The 23,069-nt window shown below is 44.9% G+C and overlaps 1 protein-coding gene and 1 long non-coding RNA gene across 2 annotated transcripts; one reads left to right on the top strand and one right to left on the bottom strand.

The window, feature by feature from the left end:
• Positions 1-1,031: 1,031 nt before the first annotated feature.
• LOC144159537 (uncharacterized) lies at positions 1,032-10,391 on the top strand. The gene is made up of 3 exons (XM_077691102.1): positions 1,032-1,324; positions 6,088-6,547; positions 9,421-10,391. Exons 2-3 carry the CDS (start codon positions 6,143-6,145, stop codon positions 9,751-9,753), a joined length of 738 nt encoding a protein of 245 aa, XP_077547228.1. The 5' UTR covers positions 1,032-1,324; positions 6,088-6,142; the 3' UTR covers positions 9,754-10,391.
• Position 10,392: 1 nt separating this feature from the next.
• On the bottom strand, positions 10,393-16,146 carry LOC144159538 (uncharacterized). Its single transcript, XR_013320324.1, has 5 exons — positions 15,975-16,146; positions 14,472-14,640; positions 14,131-14,276; positions 13,916-14,038; positions 10,393-12,866 (listed from the first exon to the last, which is right to left on the bottom strand). It is a non-coding gene; the product is annotated as an uncharacterized LOC144159538 (long non-coding RNA).
• Between the last annotated feature and the right edge of the window lie 6,923 nt (positions 16,147-23,069).

Here is a 23,069-nt window from a genome sequence, read left to right as displayed (position 1 = left end):
TCGAAAGCGTTGAAGTTAACTTCCTTTGTGCTACCCTTAAATCCCAGGGCTAATGGAAGCCGAATATTCCCCTCATAAAGATTTGAATGGATGCACTGGCATTCCAACGCTATGTGCCGCATAGTTTCTGTTTCTTTTCCGCAGATCACGCATACCCCACCGTTTTGTGAATACTTCCCCACAAAGCTCTTGGTTCGCAAGCAACCTGTTCTAGCCTTAAAAAGCAAAGCCCTGCGCTTGGAATTATCGTAGAAATTTTCCTTTCTGATGTCCACCTTCTCTGCCCTGTACATCTTCAACGACATTTTAGCTCCCATTTTTAATAAAGAGCTCTCTCTCTCTCTCTCGTCAGTTGCAAGACTAATGGGCTTTATTTCTAGATTTACCTCCCCCTGTTTTAGTAAAGACTGCGGCACAAAAGAGCACGTACACGTATGGTTGCGCCAGGACCCTTCGATCAGGTTGTTGTGGCAAGAAAAAACGGTTTCAAACATGCGCTGTCAGGTTGAAAATTTGGAATACCATGTATCGGGTACAATAACACTAGTAACTATATCATACGTCAAAGTCCCGCTAATACGCGCCGTAAAGGCGACTTTTTGCAGCAACAGGCCAAAAGGCGGAGACTAGATGAGAGCAGCAGGCGAAGGGGAGGCGCGGTTTCCAAATCTCTCCCTGCGCCCTCTCCTCCACCCCCCGTCCGCGCCCCGCCTCCGAGCACGGGGTTCGAATCTTGAGTTGCTCCTGCCGCCTTTGGGCGCACCGGCTGAGCCATCTCCGCTGCTTCCTCACTGGGACGGGGGCCATCAAAGGGGACCCCCCATCATCTCCTCACCCTCCCTCCCTCCCTGCGCGACTCCGTGCGGCGCCGCCAACTAAAGACGCAACCCCTCCCTCCGAGTTGGGTTGCCCCCCCGGCTCTGGTTTGGCTTGTCTCTCTTGTTTTCTTGCTTCTTGTTATTCCTTTCGCGACGACCACACTGCGAGCTGAGATGCCAACTCCGGGGTGCGAAGCTGCGAAAAGAAAATGTACGACGAAGTTGTAGGCGGGCGGCACGCGGCTTCGTGGTGAAGTCTTTTGAAAGAAGGTTCGGCCCGCGGTCTGGCCGCAATTTGTCGTCCGATAAGACATCTTCTGCTCGAGCACGTGCGTTCCTCTTTTGCGCCGCACCAGCTCGTGCGCTGACTGGGACGGCTGAGTAGGACTGTACGACTTGTGCTTTTTTTTTTCTCTTTGTGTTTCTTTTGTCCGACTGCTGTCTTGCCGACGAGGCAACTGGACGAGAAGGGTTACTGCTGGAAAGAAGGAGTTAATTAGCGCAAGGTAAGCCCTTTAAGCTTCTCAATTCTGCTACTAAACGAGGATGTGCCTCAGCGCGTGCGTTTATGAGCGCTGGTGTTCTTTAAAGATCGCACGCTACAGCTCACACGCATAGAAAAAAGAAAACAAGAGGGTGCATACTTGGCCTTGTGTGAATAATTAGAGTTCGTTAGCTACGCCTAATTAGTTGAAGCGTCCCGGTTATCCCTTGAATGCCATGCAGTTTCGGTTTAAGAAAAAGAAAAGTGCACTGCTGTACGGCTTTACTTGTTCGTTAAAATGTAGGTCATGGGAGGCACCGGTTGACCTTCAAATCCTAGGACAGTCCGCAGAAAAGTTTTCCTGATTGAGCTGTGCTCCCGTCTGGAAGAGTTCACCTCAACACACGTACGATAAAAGTCAATGAGCAAATGCTAGCGCAGCCCTTTTTCTTTTTTATTGATGGGGGACGTGTTGTCTGAGCAAAGTTTGTCCCTTTGATTTAAACAGATTTGATTTGTGGAACGATTACTGTCCTAGCTTTTGTCCTGCGTATGGCACATGCAGAATGCATGCCATACACAGAACGAGGTCTGCATAATTACAGGTCATTAATGATACAGACCTCGGCAGTATCATTAAACTGCATTCTGTCTCTCATATTTAAGCCCAGAAAATAAAAGAGTAGCGCGCCTTCTTGTAACCAGTGCGATGCTTTCGTATTACCTGAAGCCACGGTGACTGAAATTAAATGAAAAAAAAAAGTGAAGCAAGCTCGCACTAACGCGTAAGTATTGAAGGTAGCGAAGCTCTACGCAACCTTAACGACCATCACGAAGGTTTAAGTCCACGATTACCGCCGATTTGCTTCTTATTCGCTGCCGCAACGACTTTTATTCCATAATTGTTGCGATAAGTGTGAGCTTCCTTCCTTTTATTTTTTATTTTTTTTTGGAAGTGATAATCATTGGACATCACCTTGCAGGGGCCTACGCTGTGACGTGTCTTTCTCGTTCTGGGCGAGTGTTGGGTACGATTACGCGTGGCGAACGCAGGAGTTTTTTTTTTTTTTTTTTTTATGCTACTCTTGGTCAATCTCCTTCAGTGGGTATGCTTAGTTTTACAAACGTGCGCAGGGGAGACTACACACGAGCGCTCGGAATTTTCATGGTTTTGTTAACTGCCAAGCGGTCACCGCGAGGCCCGCGCTCAGGTGGGCGCGCTCGGCAGTTTTTTTGGTATTTTTAACTGCGGACACGAAAAATCACGACTGGCCATAACATCTTCGCTGTTAAAAATTGTCAACGAAGCTAAAATTGGGGCTGTAGTTGGTTTTAAGTGCGTCTTGGTAAATCGAGCTGCTTTTAGAAATACACAAAATGGAGCAACACACATAACGGACGATGTGCGAACGCCCTGTTAGTGTGTTTCCTTTTTTTTTTTTTGCGTAATCCTAAAAGCAACGCGATTTACAAAGAATTGAAAAATGGAACGTGTTTTTTTTTTTTAGTCAAGAGGCTCTAACCAGGTGAACATTCCTGCCATCCTTTTACATCCTTCCTCCGCGGTGCCAAATGGTGCTTTCATGCAAACATCCGTCAAAACGGTTATCCTGTTAAACCGGCTCGGAGCGACTCCGGTTTTGAAAGCCGGTTATCCTGATATCCGGATTTACAACAAAAGATATTATTATGCCCGATTTCAATAGCTGTGGTTAACCGGATATCCGAATATACGAACGATTGGGTGGGAAATATATTCTGCAATTAAGCAGCCACAAAAAAATCGGCTTCAGAAAAGCGACGGCAAAACGCTGACGCCATAAAATCGACGCCAAATAACATCCTATGGTTCGCAAAAATATATTTAGTATTTTGTCAAGATGCCAAAGACGACGCAGTTGTCTTCTAGGACAACAAGTTTATTGGGGCGAACTTGTGCTCCCCTAACAAGTCAAAGTACACAGGCGGCGAAGCAGCAGTCCGCCGAGTGACGTACGCAAGCGAGCGTCGCCGATCGGCATCCCGCGGCGTCTGCTCTGCAGGCTTTTATCTTTCGAAAGGCGCGAGTGTTTCTCGAACCGTCGATTTACATCTAGAACGTTGTAGATCAAAGCTCATTCGAGGCTAGTGACGTTAGGGTGAAACGCTCTCCGTATCAGCATGAGATAACCCGTGCGGCATCAAAATAAACAATGAAACATGCGCTTCGCTTGGGACACAGATAACATAGCCGGGCGCGGCGGGGCAGTAAAAACAAAACATAAACAAACAAACCCAATGCCTAGTTCGCGGCAATATAAAGCAGAAATCCGGATATCCGAATATCCGGACACAAAACCGTTTAACAATGTATGATAAGCGATCCCTCCGATTGTCCGGTTATCACCGCGGCTTCCAAATTCGAATAATCGGTGAATCGAATAACCGGATAACCGGTTTCCCCGCAAAACCGGTTTGGGATCGCATCACTAGTAGTTCCAACGTTTCAAATAGAAGTTGTGACTTTAAATGAGCTCACCTAAAATTATTTGCAGCAATTTTAGTTGCATGTAGGACAGAGTAGCTGCCTTTTTTTTAGGGGCGAAGCCCCATAGGTGCTGGGGCCTTTGGCGTCTCATGTCGTCATCGTAATCGTCGCCTCGTGTAGTCACGGTGCTAAAACACCGGGTTTCGGTGTTTTAGCACCGTGGTTTCGTCTCCATTGGCAAAGGCGCCAAAACACCAAGAATACACTTATGCACTGCATGTTTCGCGCCTCCCCGGGTTTCACGTCAGCGGAGATGGCCCGGAATTTTTTTTCAACTCAGTATGTGTTTAGCCTGGATTCGGCGCCAGTTTCTATGGCAGGGACACCGAGTGTCCATGCGATAGTTGCGTCGGCAATTTACATTATAATTGTCGACTACTCGGTTACCATGGCAACAGGAAGCATATCAAGTCAGCATTGCATCAGCAATGAAAGCAGGAACACTGGCGAACGTTTGCTGAGGTCACACGTGGAGACCTGCGATCCAGGAGTCGCGGCACACGCCAGCGACCCTTGCATGACAAATGCGCCTCTACCGCTATACGGCGTCGATCTCTATTTCCGCGGAATCATATTTCACCCAAATATACCGGTGCCCGGTCGCTAGAACGAAATGCTTCCCGGGCATAAGTGCCGGGTCTGTCTGTCCTACGGATCAATCAGTCGCGACCGAGTAACGTGCCTCGAGTGACTCACCGTTCCATTGTGTGAACTGTAACTGAAAACATTTGATGGGGATAGGTTTAAAGGGGCCAAGAAGAGAAAATACAACTTCGTTTAATTTGAAGAACTGGGATTCAGTATCTCACTCAGCTTCGTTCCAGCCACGAAAGATTTTTTTAACGAAAAAAATGCAAGAGGTATTGAAAAACTTTCAAATTTTGCGCCACAGTGATGTGTTATGGACAAGAGTGACGTCATATACGGGCCAATAATGGGCATCCTCGATTTACCAGTCCTGGACGGTCCGTGGGCAGTCCGAGGACTGCGTTCGGACCGGAAGCCCCATAGGAATACATGGGAAAATCGAGCGCCGGATCGCGCCTCGGGCAGTCCGCGGACGATCCGGGACAGATAATCAAGGAGGCCCAATAAAACATAATTTTCAGTGCGTTAACTGGACGTTAGCATTCAAGTGATGCGGTCAAATAGAACTAGATGCCCCATTACAGTGGTCCAGTCATGTGTCTTCGCGACCGGTCAGTTAGGCGGCCGCCAATCGCACAAACAAGGTTCTGTGACGTAATAGAAAAGTTGCGAGAAATTGGCTAGGGAGTCGCCACTGCTTCACACGTTTTCTTTAATATCTCCATTATTTGTTCGAAGATTGCGATGATATTTGTATCATTGTTATCGGGACTAAGCAGTCTTTCTAATAAACCCAACTTGTATTTTGTCTTCATGGCTCCTTTAATGGTCTTCCAGATCGCCTTTGTAGACCCGGTATTAATTTTTTTTTTTTACTGGCATTGTATGAAATTGTTTTTCGCCTATCTGGGTTTATCGGAAATGACACTTTCACTCCGTACGCGTGCACAGCTTTGTACGGAGTTGGAATGCGTACGCATGGAATTAGAATGAAACGTGTTGGAGCGCTGATGCGATGTGGCAAAAACTTGTTCTGCGATTTAGCCTGTGTTTTCGGGCTCTATTCGTTTACAAGATTAATTTCCTCTCATAATAATCAACTTCTTGCCCCTACCTGTGCCAGTAATAACAGGTTTGCCTTGGAAGTGGGCTTTTTGTTCCTTTTTTTGCATTTTTTTTTTCTTTATTTAACCTGTACTTGACCTGTTTTTATCCATCACTTTAGTTCCCTACTTTCACTTGACCAAAGCTTTTTGCTTCCCACGCGTACTTGTACTCTTTGTGCGCATTCCCTCGGCGTTGTTTTGATAAAATTCAACTACCACTCAGGGGTCCTAACTCCAGGCGCTAAACTCGAAACAATACATTTGGTTCGTCACAATCACCAACATGTAGTCCACTTTTCGTCGTCATAATTGCATCCAGACAAACCTATCTGGCTGTTATACTCACCACTGTCAAACTGAAATTTCCGCTTAAGACGGCAGAACTCTAATGAAAGAAGGCAGTTTGCCCAGTAGCCGGCGAGTTCATGATAACGTAAATGGGCTGCACTGTAATACCGTCACTGTGCGAAACAATTTGGTGGAGTTCAAGTCGCAGTTCTCTGTATGCGCCGTTCTGTATAGTAAATCCCCTCGACTTTAGCAGTGTCACGGTTCTTCATGCAGGTCTCAAAGGGCGTTCTCGGCCCCAACACTATACCTTCTTTGTCCACATCGAACCATGGCGAGAAGGCGCCGTCTCCCTCACGATGCCTCCTCTTCCAACGTGCGAAGACGAAACGGAGGGTTCATCGCTGGATCGGGCCACACCGACTCGGAGTCCCGCCAAGAAGATGGCACGGTGGGGAGACTCAAGCCTCGACCGCTGCAGAGGAACGCGGCCAACGCGCGCGAGCGTGCGCGCATGCGCGTCCTGAGCCGGGCCTTCACGCGCCTCAAGACCTCGCTGCCCTGGGTGCCCGAGGACACCAAACTGTCCAAGCTGGACACCCTGAGGCTCGCAGCGGGCTACATCGGCCACCTGCGGCAGGTGCTGCTGGCCGATGACGAGTCTTCGACGGCCACGTCTCCCTCGGGCACGGACGGAGAGTGCAGTCCGCCCCGATCCCTGCACCCGCTAACGCTCGTGAGTGATTTGTTCATTTCTCGCTAAATGTATATTTTGAGTGCATGTTCTTGATATTCGTGGTTGACTTCTCATTTTCCATCGTATGCGCTCCGGTTATCATCAGGATCTTAGAAACGGCAAGACTGACCTGTAACCGCGTATGGAAGTGCTTCGGCGCAGCAACCACAATACTCTCCCCTTATCCTCCAACACTGTCACCCATTTCCATAACTTTCCATACTTATTTTTTTCTCAATATTCCAGTTCATGCGACTTACGGCCGCATTAAGTTAGCGATGTTACGTGTTTAAACAGGCAAGGATAATTTTATTCCTCGCGATAAACTTTTGTGCCATCGTTTAGTCGAGCTGCCAATTTGTGCACAGTCACGCTCTCGTCAGTGAGGTCTGATCCCTCAAAAGCGCGGGAGCAACTTCCTTTTTTTAACTTACTTTTGCTGGTTATTATTCCGTGTGTGTCCATATTCATACACGTGCAAACGGGGCCATGTTGTCTAACCCGTCAGCTCTTCGATATTTGGCTATTTCAAAGTATACGGTGTGCTTCTGAAAATTGTAATGGGACAAAAATTGCTTTCAAAACACAAAGAGGAGAAAATGGGGTCAACATTTTGCCAAAAAACGGCTGTTTTTCCATCCCGACGCATCCAAAATGTTTCAAGCTTGTACGCGGCACCGCCGGAAATAACAGCCTCAAGAGCAGCGTTCCGATAGAACGGCTTTCGATACGAAAATTTCGGTATTTCGGCTTTCGATACGAAAATTTCGAAAGGTCGCACCCCTGCGAAGAGCTTTGCACGTCTCAACACCGAATGATAGAACGTTTAAAGGGACTCTGCCAGACTCTTTCCTTCGCGCCTGGAAGCATTGACAATGCTATAGTCATCAACAGCACGGAGTGGCACTGCGTCATTTGCTCACCCGCCGCTGTGGCTCAGTGGCTAAGGCATTGCGCTGCTGAGCACGAGGTCGCGGGTTCGATTCCCGGCCGCGGCGGTCGCTTTTCCGATGGAGGCGAAAAGCAGAAACGCCCGTGTGTACGAGATTTGGGCGCACGATAAAGATCGCCAGGTGGTCAAAATTTAATCCGGAGCCCTCCACTACGGCGCGCCTCATCGCCTCCGTTGCGTCGGCGCGATAAACCCTACAATCAATCAATCAATCAATCAAATCAAGCGTCATTTGTTCGTCGCAGCAGAACTATCCGCCTTCCGTTTCTGCTTTGCTTTATGGCTTTTTGCTAAAGTGGCTATCGAATGTGTTATTGCTGCAACAGAAAGAAAAGGCCAATAGCCGCTACATTGCTGTAATGACATAATTCGTACTGTCAAAGAACGCCAAGACTCGGGTAAGAGAGAAAGATCTTTTGAGCAGGTTTTCAAGTTGTCCGATGGGTCTAGAGCAGTAATTTTTGGCAGAGGTACTTTGTGACCCCCATTCTAAGTACTGGATGTGTTTGTGGACTACGTTCTGAAAGCATTTAAGGTTTACAACGAAGTTGAAAAAAGTGTTGCAGGGTCTCTTAAACGTCACCGCTGACGTTTTTGAGTCCTATTTGGCGTGTTTCCACAAAACGTTTTTTTTTTTTTCATTACGGATTATCTTAGGCGTACGCGTAATGTATACTTCCTAGCTTTCTTCTAGTACGGGCACTTCGCTCCACTCTTTTTTTTTTCCTACCAGTGCAGAAATCCTGCTCGTAACACTGTATACCGCCTCCAAGCTTCTTCTGCATCCTCCTACCAAGGCGACCGGGCTGTTATGATGCCTAAGACCCTACCCATTGATGGGACGAAATGCAGGCTTCGTTAGACACTATCCTAGCTGTTCTTCACTTTCTGAGACCCAAGGTCCATCCAAGGTCTGTGGAAAATCCGATAGTGGTTTCGAGTTCGTGCGTGCTGAGCTCTTCGACGTCCTTCGTTACTTTTTTCTGCTCCCAGGGCAAGAAAAAGTAACAAAAAGCTTTACCATTCCTTCCCAAAGAAAGTTTAGAGAAGCGCGAACGCTTTCTGGCATCAAAACTACGTCAAAATTGCATCAAAACCTTCGCTGAAATGGCCTCCAATCGATCATTAAACCATCAAAGACTAAAATCGCAAACGAAGAGCGAGCCCGTGCGACGATTTTTGGCGCACTAAGTAAACGCATCTACGAACAATCTAACTGTATAGCAATAAGATAAAGACAACCGCTCCTTTTTTGCGATTTTCAAGTAGCCGTTTTGACACAAAGGAAGTCTAGTTTCACGCACTCACAGTGTGTGTAGAGATCATAGAGCTTTTCGGTCGATAAACCGGTCTATGGGAAAATGCATCAGTTTTTTTGACAGGACGCATCGGTACTACTAAGGAGGCTTTCGCGTTAAAAAACGTCGCTACCACTTCCTCGCCCCCCTCCCGCATGAATAGGGGGGCCAACAACACTTAATTTATCTGGTTGTACTCGATGCCTTGTATAGCTTTGCTATGTGATCTTGCCTCGCGGTGTATGAAGGAACATATAAAGAAAAAAACGAGAAGAGGTCAGAAAAGAAAGGAGATGAAAGAGAAGGTGACGAAAATTAGAGATACTAAGGAAAGCAAGCAGAGTTCTATAGTTCCGTAAGTTGAAGCTACTTGAAGATAGATAAGCGTATTGTCAAGCCTGCTATTCACAAGCAGTCGTTTAACAAAAAAAATAATATTATTTTGAAGCCGATTCTTGTTAGTTCTCATACAGCTCGGATATAAGGACAAGCGGGACATTTGCTTCAGAAGATCGTTCAACAGGTGCACCACCCGATTTATACAGCACTTAAGGTTAAAGCTCGCAGCACATGTAATGGCGCCTGTTACGAAAGGGCTGAATGTGTTCTGTCTTCTCTTTCAGACCTGGCCTTTCTCATTCCACCAGCGGCTGACCAGTCCTCCCGGAAACGATGCAGAAAGCAAAGGACGGCTCCTCAACACTTCATGCCGAATAGCGGGCGGAGTCGCTTCGTCGACGCCACATCGGTCGCCAGAGCCGCATCAACATCCGCATCAGCCGCAGCACGCACCGCCATCGTCCTGCCCCGCCAATCACCGCTGTGCATCGGGGGTGGCGGACGATGGCTTCGACTCCTTCCTCGACTACCTCAGCAGTCCTTCAGGACCTTCACACCACTCGCAGTCAGGCCGGTTCCTGCCGTTCAATCATCACAGGCCCATATGTTCGTCGTAGCCACGCGACGCTGTAAATCTTTAAACGCCAACAGAGAGCGGAGCGTGGCTAGATGGGTGACGCCTCTTACAATCTATGATGAAATTGGACATGTATATCGAATCCTCGTTATATCTGAGTTGTTATTACAGGAAACTGAATTCGTTATAAGCGGTAATTCGTCAAACCCGAGGATTATTCGCTCTCTTCCCCCTGCTGTGGGGTCTGTGAAAAATGTCAAGAGAAGCACGAATTCGAATAAAGCGATTTCGTCACAACTGGAACGTTCCGTATATACGGGAATACGGAGTAGGTACTTTCCTAGAATGGCACACAGCCGCCACAAAACAAGGAATATTTTTTTATAAACACACGAAAATAACATGCTGCATACTTTTCGAAAAATTTGACACCGGTTTTATATCTGTAAGCTTATTAGAACTGCCAAATTATTGTCCGTATGAAATCCGTATATATGGAGCATACGGAAAACATGCGGAACTAGATTTTTCTTAATATTGAAGATAAAAACACGAAAACTGTGCCAAACGTTCTTCTTCTCGAACAGATATAATTCCCGGTTTATTAAACTAATATCTACTTTAGCTGCGCTTGAGGGCGTCATACTCCGTATGAACTCCGTATTCCCATAATTCCGTATATACACTCTTAATCTGGTTCCACGTAAGATCCACTTAGTAACTGGAACTTTTTTGCAAAAAAGTTCCAGTTATATAATTGGAACCGTGTTCCACATATCCTGAAAATTAAGTGGAACAGTGCACCACATATTTTTGCAACTAAATTATGTGGATCGGTGTTCCAAATAAAAGTATGCGGATCACTGTTCCAAATAAAAGGGTAGTTTAAGTTACTGGAACATTGATCCATGTAAAATGATTATGGAATTTATCCGGTGCACCGTTCCAGGTACCTTCAGACCAGCTGTTTATATAAAACGGTGTTCCTATAGGCATTCGGAAGCTGTCTATGGGACTCCACTTTTCCAATATTTCTGCTTTCCTGTCGGTATACACCGAGGTCATATGCCAGGCTGGCGGATGCATTGGTATCAGCAGGAAACCGCAAGCACCATTTTAACACAGCCTTGATATATGACCAGCAGTGATACCAACAATTGGAAAGCAGAAACCATCGCAGCAGTGTGGTCCCTGACAGTTCCCAACAGTTGCCTATCGGAGCACAGTTCTATATAAAAGTTGGTCTGAGGCACCTAGAGCGGCACACAGTCTTTGGCTTCACCCGCAGAATCCTGTTCTGGGTTTCAGCTGCATGTAAAAGAAACAATATACTTGCATTAAAATCCGCACGAAACAAACTATTATGACTCATACACTGCTTTTCAACATACTATACAACTTTATTGGATGTTAGTATTCATACATTTCAGATTTGAATAGCTGTCTATTTTAAATTGCGCAGAAAATGACCAACGTACAAGCAATCAATACCATAACGATAACACTAGGCTCCAAGTGGAATTTTCACATATTCACTTGTACTCAAAAACATGGTTAATAAAGACGGTATTAAGGTCAACTGCTTTACAAATAAATAGACGTGTGCGTCTACCGCGGCACTGACACCGACATTATACAACAGTGAGCATCAAATATGCTTTCTTATCAGATAAACCAAGGTAATTCAAAGGCGGAATTACTCATTGTGCTTGTCATACTATGTTTACGCATAACTGTTTGGGAAAATGCAGTTTGCTATTAAATTGTAGGGAAATGCCTAAAAACAAGCCATACACGGTTGTATTATCACAAACCTACAACAATGCACTGCAAGAGTTTAGGAAAACAACGCTCGAGCCAACATCAACGATAAAACATTTCGACACGAGTGGTCACATGCGGCAGTATGCCACAAATTAAAACATGAATATTAAAGATAGTACAGTTTCCTGACACCAGACGTAAGTGTAACATTAAGTTATTTGTAGCCAAAACAGAATTTATGAGCGTCCTAAAAAGGCCTTTGACTTAAGGCACGTTACTTGCCCAAACAATTTGTAGTTAACATAATTCATCCAAAGAAATCTCATAAAAGCCAGCGTGAATCTTATATAATTTGCAAACCAGCAGCTGGGAGCATTTTACACATATTAAAATTTAACACGTAGACTAATTTTATACACGTAATGAATTCAAGCGGGACCAAGTCAGACATCCTTAAGAAGCAAACAAGCCAGCGTTGAATCATACAGGGGACCAGTTTTACAAAGCAGACTTGAAAGCATTTTTTCCAGCTTCAACGTTTTACCTTAGGTAAAATTCACAGTTGCGTGCTATAAAAACCCTCCCGTCTTGCTGTCAGTGTAACTGTGACCAAAGCCCTGCTTCTGCCAAGCAAGAAATGCAACTTTGTTCAAAGGAGAAGACTTGTTCAAGCCAAATACGCACATTTTAAATTCTTCTACGGCATGGGTGTCAGCTCACTTACAGTACTAAAATTTATCAATGAAGCCGGAAGCCATCTCCGTAAATAAGCACTGTCACTTTTGCATCACCAGCAGCATTGCCACGAAAAAAAATCTCATGAGCTACACTTGAATAATAGGACGTTACAATGCGGTGCCATGAACTACATTAACACCCACTATAGATTCAAAGACAGCCTGCGCATTGTGCCAATGATGAAAAATAAGGCACGACTTCAGTGTTCAGTTGACATGAAACTTGCATGTTCCAGTAACTTAAACCTCTTCATCTGATTTCACCCCCTTCATGCCTTTCACCTGACCTCCTTCATGCCTTTCAAGAGATACTTTAACCTCTACCAATTATTTAAAATCCCAAGTAGAGCTGAACACTTCAAGTATTTCAACAGAGACTCCAACTTAAATGACACCAGGCCACTGTCAAATTTCTCATGCTTTCCAAGAACTCCTTGCAAAAGTCCCAAGAACTCTTCAAAGGCACACAACCATAAGAACATGATGACACGATGAAAAAGATGACATATGCGGCGAAGAGGATGACCACATCCTGAAGTGACTATGCAGGCGGCGAATCCGTGATGTGTTTCTTGCGAGCAATATTGATGGCGCCAGTCCCTTCTCTCAGAATAACCGGGCCTCGAGAAGACTTACTGCTCACCCCATGTACCTTCAAGGAAACAAGAATATTTTGTTACATGGTTGCTTTAAATGAGTGAGTTGCTTGGGCCCTTTTATAACACAGCAATTGATTTAAAATCAGTGATTTCTTGGGTTTTTTCTGGAAGTGCTGCTAAAGGTGAAAGTGCGCTAAACAATATCACTACAGACAATCAATGAAATTGCCCTGATTCTGGAAAGTATACCACCTTGCTGCCTCGGTATTCTGAATATAAGGTTTTTTATCCTTGAGAGATTTCGTTTATTAATCAAATAATAATTACTATAATCACCTTTTGGCATTATATTTTACACACCTTCTCTCTGCAAAAAATGTTCTCTGTACTGTATAATGTGCTCCCTAGAATGCTGTAGTGAGGCTGGCTTAATATAACTTAAAGCTAAACGATGTGTCTACCGCAAAGAAATAAATGGCCAGTCACAGGAAATCATAAATATCGCACTGTGGCAGAAATTTTTGGGGGAATTAATTCTACCTAAAATATTTGCCTCTCGATATGTATTACCTCCATGGTTCGTAGTGGTATGAGGCAGAAGTTGAGCTGACTAATGCTGAAATAGGCTGTTGCACAATTTTCTTATAAATCACAACTATAGCACATTTTCTTGCAGACGACACTTTCTGTGCTCTAAACAATTCCCTTAAAAAACAATTACCCCTTATTTAACCACCTGTCAAAATCCAATGCAAGCATTACTCATGCTACGGCTGTATTTGGGAGTATTATTGGTGCTACGGGCGTATTAAAAGCGGGAAATTTAAATCGTCAGTTGCCACCATATTGTTGTAGCAGCAACCACGTTGGGCGTGTCCGTGGTGCTAGCAAATCACAGCAACAACTCTCAAGGCGTAAAAGCTGAATATTTACAAAACTTAAATACAAAATAGTTTTATTTTGGCCAGTGTTGGAGCGTCCGTAATAGGCATGTGAACACAATGGCCAATATTGGCGTTCACGATAACTTGTTAACAGTGAGATTATATTAGGATGAACAGCCCCAGAAATTGAGTCCCGCAAAAACAAAATACCAGCTTACCCAACCAAAATTAAGACCCGGGTGTTTCTGCCAGGGACGTCTCAAAGTGCACTTGCAGGAAAGTTTCGCTAAAGTGTTCCGAAAAGCTCCTACTGTCACCTTGAGCCACAGGCCAAGCTGTCACTGAAAAGAAGTTCAATTTTCAAACCATTACTTACAAAGAAAGTACCTAAAAACGCGCCATGAAAGACCAAAAAATGGGAGTGCGTACTTACTTGTAGAATGAAATGATTTCATCCCGTGCAAGAGCTTTAATGTGTTGCCTTCTGATGATACACTTCCAAGAAGGGGTCCAAATACAATTAAAATGGCCATATGCATTCCTTGTACAGCTGTTTTAGGTCTATCTTCGCCCTATTGCCTAGAAAATAAACAGTACAAAAATATCAGAGAATAAATTTATACCTTGCTTTACCCAGGGAGCACGAGATAATATTGAACAATGTCTGATTCGTTCCACGAAAGTAGAATGTCTTTTTTACAGCGGAAGCCCTGGTAATCTTTTCTTGCTAAACAATTTGAGATATAAAAATATTTGAACATACTTTGAGCTCACCTGTCCTTGGTCTATGCGAACTGGTGAATATCTGCACAATATGCACGACTCAAAAGGTTCTCTTTTGTGGCTTATGATCTCCACAGGGCATTCATAATCCGCCACTCTCTCCCCGACAACCCTTCAGCATGCCGAAGATGTCTTCAGCCAGTAAATGCCACAGCCATGACTTCGCAGGAGCATGTAAAGAATGGAAATAATTTGTTTTCATTTTTTTTGCAGAGGAACAAAAACATTTGTCACAACCTATCAGTGGAGGGCCAAATGTCTCCACAGTCAGCCACAGACTCTTTCTGAACAGGTCATAGAGTATGAATACAGAATGTAGCAATCTGCTTTTTCAGTATAATTTCTACGTTCAAAGGAGAACAAAAATGGATTAATGTTTGGTGCACATCATGATTCAACAACTTTGCACCTGAGCGTTTCGAAAATTATTCCAACTCTCTAGCTGCCACTGACATTGATAGCATAAAATGGCAGGAATGAATTATTTTTAAACTTACTTTGTGACGTTAAAACTTCTAATAGTCCACACGTGAGCTTTATGGATAATTATTCTCAGGTCTCAGGTTACCACTGACATTGACACCATAGAAACGGCACCACACTTTCTGCGTGTTCCCACTTGCCTTCCCCTCCACAAAAGGAACGTTTTGTCACTACGCTACTGCTCAGACAACCACTTTCCCTTGCATTTCACTACACGTCAGGGAGCCAACTAAAGTTGACTAGTGTAAATAGAACATCTGAATTCATCGAAGGCATTGGAAGAAACCGGGAACAACTACACACAGCACAGATAACGTAAGCAGTGCTGCCGCTAACGCCTTGAACGCATATTAGAGAGTTTTAGCAGTCCGTCCGTTCCGTTCGTTACGTTGCTACCGGGTTTACCGCGCCAAGTCTGCGCTTGCGCGCGCGGACGGGCGAAGAGGAAAGGCGAGGAGGCGTGGAAATGGCGAAGGCCAGCCAGCGGAACCTGGCGGAACTAGTAATCCCGCTACCGTGACGAATGCCCAAGTGCTCAGACGGGTCCCGGTCAACACGCTAGCTACGTACGCGACGGAACGTACGGACTGCTAAATCTCTCTATTAACATTAGGCGGAGTAGCGCGATTAGCACAATAAATTTATGGCTCTCAGAAGACCAACACAACGCAATTAACACGAAAGTTTGAATATGCCGATAAGTCTAAAGACAGACGCTACAAGTTGTTCAGAGCGTGCGCGCGAGACAATAGCGAGCAACCGTCAATATACAACTAAGCAACACCACACCGTAAGGGGACATGCAGACTCGAGAAATGCGCACAGCAGCAACTTTCTAAATAGCACTAGCCAACGTACGCAGTCAATAATGCAAGCCGACTCGGACCCACAAACACGCAGCAAACGTTTCTTGAACACGAATAGACAGCGGAGCGGCATGTTTATCGGACGCAGTGATGAACAAGTCAATGAACAACAACCGTTACCAGAACATAAATAAGCAGCACTGACCTTTTTTGAGCCTCCTGGCAAAACTACATTTCGTCGAACAGTAAATACAGCCCGAGGATATGAAGAAGTCCGCAGTTTCACGCCACAACCAAACTGCCATAACGGTTCCCGCCACTGTGATTGCAATGCCTCTAGTACATCAGGCGCATAACGCGAGCGATCGAGAAAACCGCTGTAGAACGCCACTTGTGGCGCTGCATGCATAAGAACGTAAAACTGGCGCAGTAAAGGCTGAGAGAGAGGGGCGCTGCTGTCGTTTAAATGGTTGACGCAGTCCTGTTTTTCACTCATCGTCGTTGTACCCGTTGCCTTCCCACTATACCATGCATCAACGCAAACGGCGTGGTGGCGTGGCCTTGCGGCTGCCGACGCATGCGCACGGCATGCCGCACTGAAGTGGCGGTCGTTTCGTAATGGTTTCGGCCAACTTTTCCTTCCTCCATGGCTTGGGCGATGCACGCCGTGGCCAGTGACCAGTACGCGGAAGAGATCACAAACTCGGCACCCTTGCTCGCTTTTATTTGCTTAGGAAAATGGGAGTAGGCCTCTAAGCGGACGTCTACGCGGCTCTGAGGCTGGAACAAAGAGCTCAGATATTAGCCAATTTAACAGGTTAGTTGGGCTGAAGTTGTTTCTCGCCGCGGGCCGTGAGTGCGTGCGGTATGTGGGCATAAACTTTGATGACAGCATTACTTCGTTGTTTGCAGTGAAAACAAAACGACGCTTCTTTATTGACTGCGTTCTCCTGACAACAAGCATTTCCAATACCAATAATATATACTGCGACGCTCTTTGTACCCACGTTATAGAAAACTACTTCCGTATAGTGAATTCAGTGTGACATAGCTAATTAGCGAGTAATAATACATCTGCCCGTTTTCCAGCAGTTTTTCTTCATGAACACCAATAGTGCAGGAAAACAGAAACGGGGGGACCAGCAGGAGACGGCAGGTCATTTGGTGAACTTGAATTACTGTGGCAAGTAACAACATTAGGGTAACACTGCGGATTTCCCGATACTGCAATGAATAATTTGAAATAAGAATGCCATTTAAGTATAAATATATAGAATGTAAGGCAGATGCCGCGGGGTAGATTTAGTTCTCCAGGTTTTGAGTCGTTCTCCTTCTGCAAAGAGGCTTTCGTTTTTGCTTGTGAAAATTAACAGCTGAGACGAGACAAAATACAAAAACGAACTTCTAAGCATATAACTGCATGCGTAGCATGATGTGTGCGGTGTAAAATGTAACGCAGTCGGTTACCATTATGTATGCACCCCATCACAACATAAGTAACGTGGACTGAGTACCATTGAGCGCGTACTACACCACAGCGATATTATGACTGAGCGTTGAACAAAAACTGCCGTTTCTGCGAAGCTTTGTAAACCAGATGCATAACATGTAATAGCCTGAACAAGTATTTCGTTATAAAGGTGCTCACAAAAGCACCACGAATTCTTCAGCGCTATAGCAGCTATGGCTTTGCCCGAACGGCAGACGGGGAAAGGGAAGACGTTTAGTCCTTCTCAAATTGAAGTCACTGGTGATTTTGTACTTGACGCCTCAAATTAGAAAGATACGATGTTCACGAAAGCGGTTTGGGTGCCGCAGAACATCTGGAAATGGGTTCCTGCAATTTCTTCTTTTGCCTAAGATATCCTCCTCTCGACATTTTTAATGCTTTGTACGGCGTTGACTAAAAAGTGGGATTTCGTTTTCTGTCGAAGGACATCACTAAAACTACAGCTTAGCCGTATTATGAAAGTTAACTGCTGCAAGGCAGTTTCATAGATGTCGGTGAAGTTCATTAAATTTTATGTGCGATGTGCGCGTGTATATTAAACGCACGCGCACGTGTATCTTGGGTCAAGAAGCACCTAATATATATGCGGGTCATTGTTCTAGTTGATGCATGAAAGAGTGCATACTTCACTGCCATGCACGAGTTATGTGGAACAAGACACGAGCAAAAAATACACAAACGCACTCTCTCCAACCGTTTACTGGGACATAAGTGGAACAGTAACCGGAACCGCCGACATCGCATGACCCCATTTCTTCGGTTCCAGATAAAAACCGCGAACATAAAGAAAACAAGCTGACGGTTCCAGATAAGATCCACCTATATGCTTCGTTCCAGTTATTCTTTCGTTTGGATCCACATAAAATATATGGATCACCCTTTTTAACTGGAACTTATATGGAACCAGATTAAGAGTGTACGGAACGTTTCAGAAAGGGTGGTCTACTCTATACGGACACTAATAAAGTATAGCTGCGCCCAGTGTCATTCATGATGGTAGGTATAGCTGCGCCCAGTGTCATTCACCATGAATTTAGTGAGCAACGAAGGCCCTAATTAGCACCAAGCAGTAAATTCGTGTAACGACCGGCCCGCGGGGGGAAAAATGATACAACAGAGTTTTTTTTTTTTTTTTTTCCATTTCTAGCCCTTTAGAAGTTAGGGAATCGTTCAAGCTTGTATCCGGCGAGATTATATGTCGGCTGTAAAAAATTAAAATGATACGTCTACCACTTTCGAATGCGTTGTACGCGCTCCCCTTATGACCTTTCTGTAGCTCTTTCCTGGGCTCCCAGCTGAAAATATGTGTCACCTCCTCCCCAACCATGGGTCTCCTTCGCGTGGTCTTAAAGGGAAAATAGGGTATGGGGTGCTGACTCTGTTCCGGAGAAATGGAAACTATAATCTTTAAATCTATGGGCGATAACATTTGACGATCATTTATTTACGCAAAATCTGTTCATAGTTCTGTTAAGTATTTTATTGTGTTCATATCCAATGGACTCCTCGCTCTATGCTAAATGTCAGTTTTCTGCAATGATTTTACTATGTTGCAGAGCGGTCTATTTAGAACGAGAAAGCTGGCGGCAGTGAAACAGCGGAGAGTTACTAAGACAGTGCCAAGCAGCAGACCACTGTCATTCAGCTTTCCGTTAGTGTCAGAATTCGTGTTTTTCGTTATACCAATTCCTGTTGCAATATTTCATACCCTGTACTGAATGTTAAAATCTACAGCTTTTTCAGTTTACTGTCAATATGTATTTATTTCAATGATAATGCTGGACGAGTGCAATAAATGTCATTATTTATTACGTCTTCTTGTTAGCTGTCATTTATAAATCACGAGAGGTCGTAGTACCTTTATTTGCTCTCTTTCGCCTGCCGGTGACGCTGGTCCGATGAAAATTTTCGACTTGGAGGGATAGGGAATTGAACAAAAAAAAATAGCTACGCCTATCATCGAGTGAAGAGTACTGATGACAATCTTTCTCCCTGTCACCCCCTTCCTTCTACCAGTTTGGGCTCAAATAAAGTTCCTTCTCTCTCTTTACTAACTACACACTAACCTTCCGCGGCTTCCGTGTCTGCGCTCGCACTGACATCCATACATTTTCTTTCCAGTGCCACTGAAAAAAAACGAAAATGAATGAAACAAGCAGATGGTCGCATAGTGAACCCTCACGGTGTCTCTAATTTTATTTTAATTTTTAATTCATTCCTCGTTTAAACTTTTCCTGTTTCCGTCAATTTTTGTTCTTCCGCCTTATGTCCTCCTAACTTTCTTTCGCGGTCCACCCTTTTCGAAATGAAATCCTGCGTACGCCACTCTGATGGCTTACTTTTTTACATAATTAAATCGGTATGGTGAACATATTTGCTTTACAAGACAAGAGATACAAAAACTAACTGCACCCGGGAAGCAGGAGAATTTTTTTCTGTCTGTCTGTCTGTCTGTCTGTCTGTCTGTCTGTCTGTCTGTCTGTCTGTCTGTCTGTCTGTCTGTCTGTCTGTCTGTCTGTCTGTCTGTCGTAAGGCACCCGCCACGTCATCATGTTTTTCTTCCACAACTTTCTGTGCACTGGTTACGCTACGTGATTCCGCATCTCAGCCAAGCATTACAAATTCGTGTTTTATTTTCGCCTCCTAAAGTAAGGAATGATGGTTATTCTTCTCCTTTCTTTCTCTCTTTTCTTTTCTTATTTGTAAAACTAGAACAGAATTTTTTTTAAGTTCGGCTTCACCCTTTGCATTACTGTACTAAGACAGAACCAACTTGCGCTAACACGTTACATTATTTTTGTTTATTTGTATCCAGGGGCGCTTTTATGTCACTAAGGTTACGCTAAATCGTTTTGTACGTAAATGAAGCCTTGCTTGACAACTAGCTTGTACAATAAAAGAAACGGAGAAATCAAACCGCTTCGTCTAATGACAACGATGGTTGAAACGCGAAGCTTTATTCCGCCGCAAACCGAGTCGAATCAAAGTTCAGTCTCGTGAGGGGTTAGTTCAGTTGTGTTTGCACTTTAATGATGATGATGCCATTGAGGTGTTTGGCCCGTACCGACTCAGGTTGATTGGCCCGGAATAAAGTGCTGACAGTGCTCCTGCGCTTGACATGCCATCGTGGAAACCCATTGTGTGAGTTAGCTTTCCTGCAGAGCATTTCGGCCGTAACAATTTGGACTTGGGACTTTCATTGTGGACTTTGGCTTTTCGACCAGACAATTCTTCGCGTTTCACCCATCTTTCCCTTCACCCACGATCATCATCGTCGTCAGTCAAAGTTGGCTTTTCTGCGGGGTCGCCATCAGTGATGCAAAGAAAGCTCAGCTTTAAAATCCAAACTGCTTCGACCGTGTCGGAATGACCCAATCTGATGGACGTCGGCGTCACAACGCGAGGAATCCAGATTCAATTGCGATCACGGGAGGCGTTTTTTTTTTTTTTTTCTTGAGGCGCTTGTGTAAAGTTGGCTTTCTTGTAGTGCGTTCTGCTGTGTACAGGACGCCATCAGTGAAACATAGAAAGCTTCAGTAGAACACACTGTTGGGCAAGTTGGTGCATATTTGCTTAATATTTGGCAAGAGAAAGCTTCTCTTTAAAAAATTAGCAGTGACTTAGCTCGGCTATGCCAGGGTATACGTAGCGTGAGCTAAGGTTCAGCTGGTTATTCTTAGGTTTCCTGGTTGTCTAGGATTAGCTGATTATGCTTACTGCTGCTAAAACGATTTCAAATTCAATTCAATCCAGTCCAGTCCAGTCCAGTCCAGTCACTGCTCCTCGCGCATGCGCAGCATGGCTCTCCAGGAGCCACGCGAAACGGCTATCAAGCGGCTCCTGCGCAGCGTCAGGCTTAGCTACTGCGCAACGGAGGCGCACAGCTAGGCACGCGCCGGCGCCAATGCGTCTGCCGCGGCTATGACGTCACTCCTCTGGAATGCGCAGACCAGTGAATGTGCAGACCCGATTCTATACACACCCGTACTCCAATTGGATTGGATTTCAATCCAACCCAATCCAATTTAATGCAATCCAATCCAGTCCAATCCAAGCCAATCCGATCCGATCCGACCCAAACCAATCCAATGCTCCTCGCGCTTGCGCAGAAAGGCCCTTCACGGCCCACGCGAAACTGCTCAACCTCGACCAGTTTACGCTACAAAAGTCTTCACTAAACTGGCTCCCGTAAGCCGGCTTCACCCTGTGGCGTAGTTGCCACCCTGTGGCGTACTTGCAGCTTGCCAGAAAGTGCGCCGACACCATTCCAGAAGCGATGAGTTTGAGTACGACCTTGCGTACAGAAAGTATAATAGGAAATAAACAACTTTCGCGTACCAAAGTATTTCTTTGAATAAAAACGCTGAAAATTGCCGCGTATTCCTTGCAAAGTTGTTTCTACTTTGCCTGTGCGCGCCGGTATAATGCCTTAATAGGAAAACGGTGTCCGTATTTTGCAGGCAGATGGCGCATAGACAAAATGCACTGAAAGTGCTTGAAAAGTTCAGTCTAGTAATTTGGTTTTGCCGCGTCTTGCCACGGAAAAAAAAAAGCCATGCACATTACGTTCATCATGCCATGATGCTTAAAAAACGAGCATGTCGTGCGGCAGAGCTAACTTTAATTCTCTTATTTTTCGCAAATTTCCAATGTTCGAATAACGCGAGCACTTAGGAAGGTAAAGCTGCATTATAAATCAAACCATATAGCAAGAATTCACGAAATACTCCAAGTATACTCGCGCACCTCTGATTAAAACGTGGCTTGGAAATACAATGTACTCGGTACTGGTGTAACATTAACCGCGTACCTCTCTCCAATCTCAATAACCTCCGGCAGCGCGAAAGCGTAGTAGCCGTTCTGCTATCCAGTCCCGTACATACAAGTCGACGCGTGCATCGCCGCTTCACCGCACTACACCGCTGCACCACAAAGAAGCTGAACACTGTCAGGAGCGCCAGCATCGGGTATCGGAGGTGGTGCTTTTTCTAATTGTTGGAATTGGACTCAGTTTTGGTGGCTTCGCTAGCAAGGGACCTGCTTTCTCCTTTTGTTACACATACGAGCTGAAAAATAACTGATTTAGAAGTTCGGTTGATCCAGTCAAAGAGTCGGTAAAAAAAAAGAAACCAATCACGTTCAGAGTCCTAAGGGGAAACTCGTGCTCTGGGACCTGTCTCTTTTCACCCAGTTCGGCTCAGTGACAATGGAGACCCCTCAATAGTGAAACGACGACTGCGTCTAAGGCTGGAAACATTGAAGATCCCGGGGGTAGCTGGAGTGCTGTCTTGAAAGCCAATCCACTCTACTTTTTGAGGATAAGAGCGACGCCATAAAAACCGGCCAATGGCCGACAGCTACAATCCCGATAACAACTAGAGAGCTAAAAGCAACTCAATTCTGTCAACCTATACTCAGTGTGGTTACCTCTCTCACATCTGAAAGTAATTATTTTTTATTATAGAAATGTAATTTTCATCGCCATATAACGTTCATAGGAAGTCAACACCTTATACACTTTCAATATTTCCGCGTTGTAACAGAGAGAGAGAGAGAGAAAGCCTTTAATGAAAGCTGAAGAGGTCAGCCCCACTAACGGTAGGGCTTGCTACTCCAGATGGGGTCTAGAATGGAAACATGATGTTGCACCTGAAAGTGATTAGCTCGCCATGAACGAATTGGAAAAAGGACACTCCCGTGTTTATTTACAACTCTTTATTTACAAGTAGTTACAATTTTATTGAACAAGAACACTGAAAAGATGAACAATAAAACACATGCCCTGCCCCA

Source organism: Haemaphysalis longicornis, unplaced genomic scaffold (genome assembly GCF_048455015.1).
Source record: "Haemaphysalis longicornis isolate Haplotype H1 unplaced genomic scaffold, Haemaphysalis longicornis Haplotype H1 scaffold_10, whole genome shotgun sequence".
NCBI lineage: Eukaryota > Metazoa > Arthropoda > Arachnida > Ixodida > Ixodidae > Haemaphysalis > Haemaphysalis longicornis.
The sequence above is the reverse complement of the archived record's forward strand: the minus strand, read 5'-3'. Positions and strand labels throughout refer to the sequence as shown.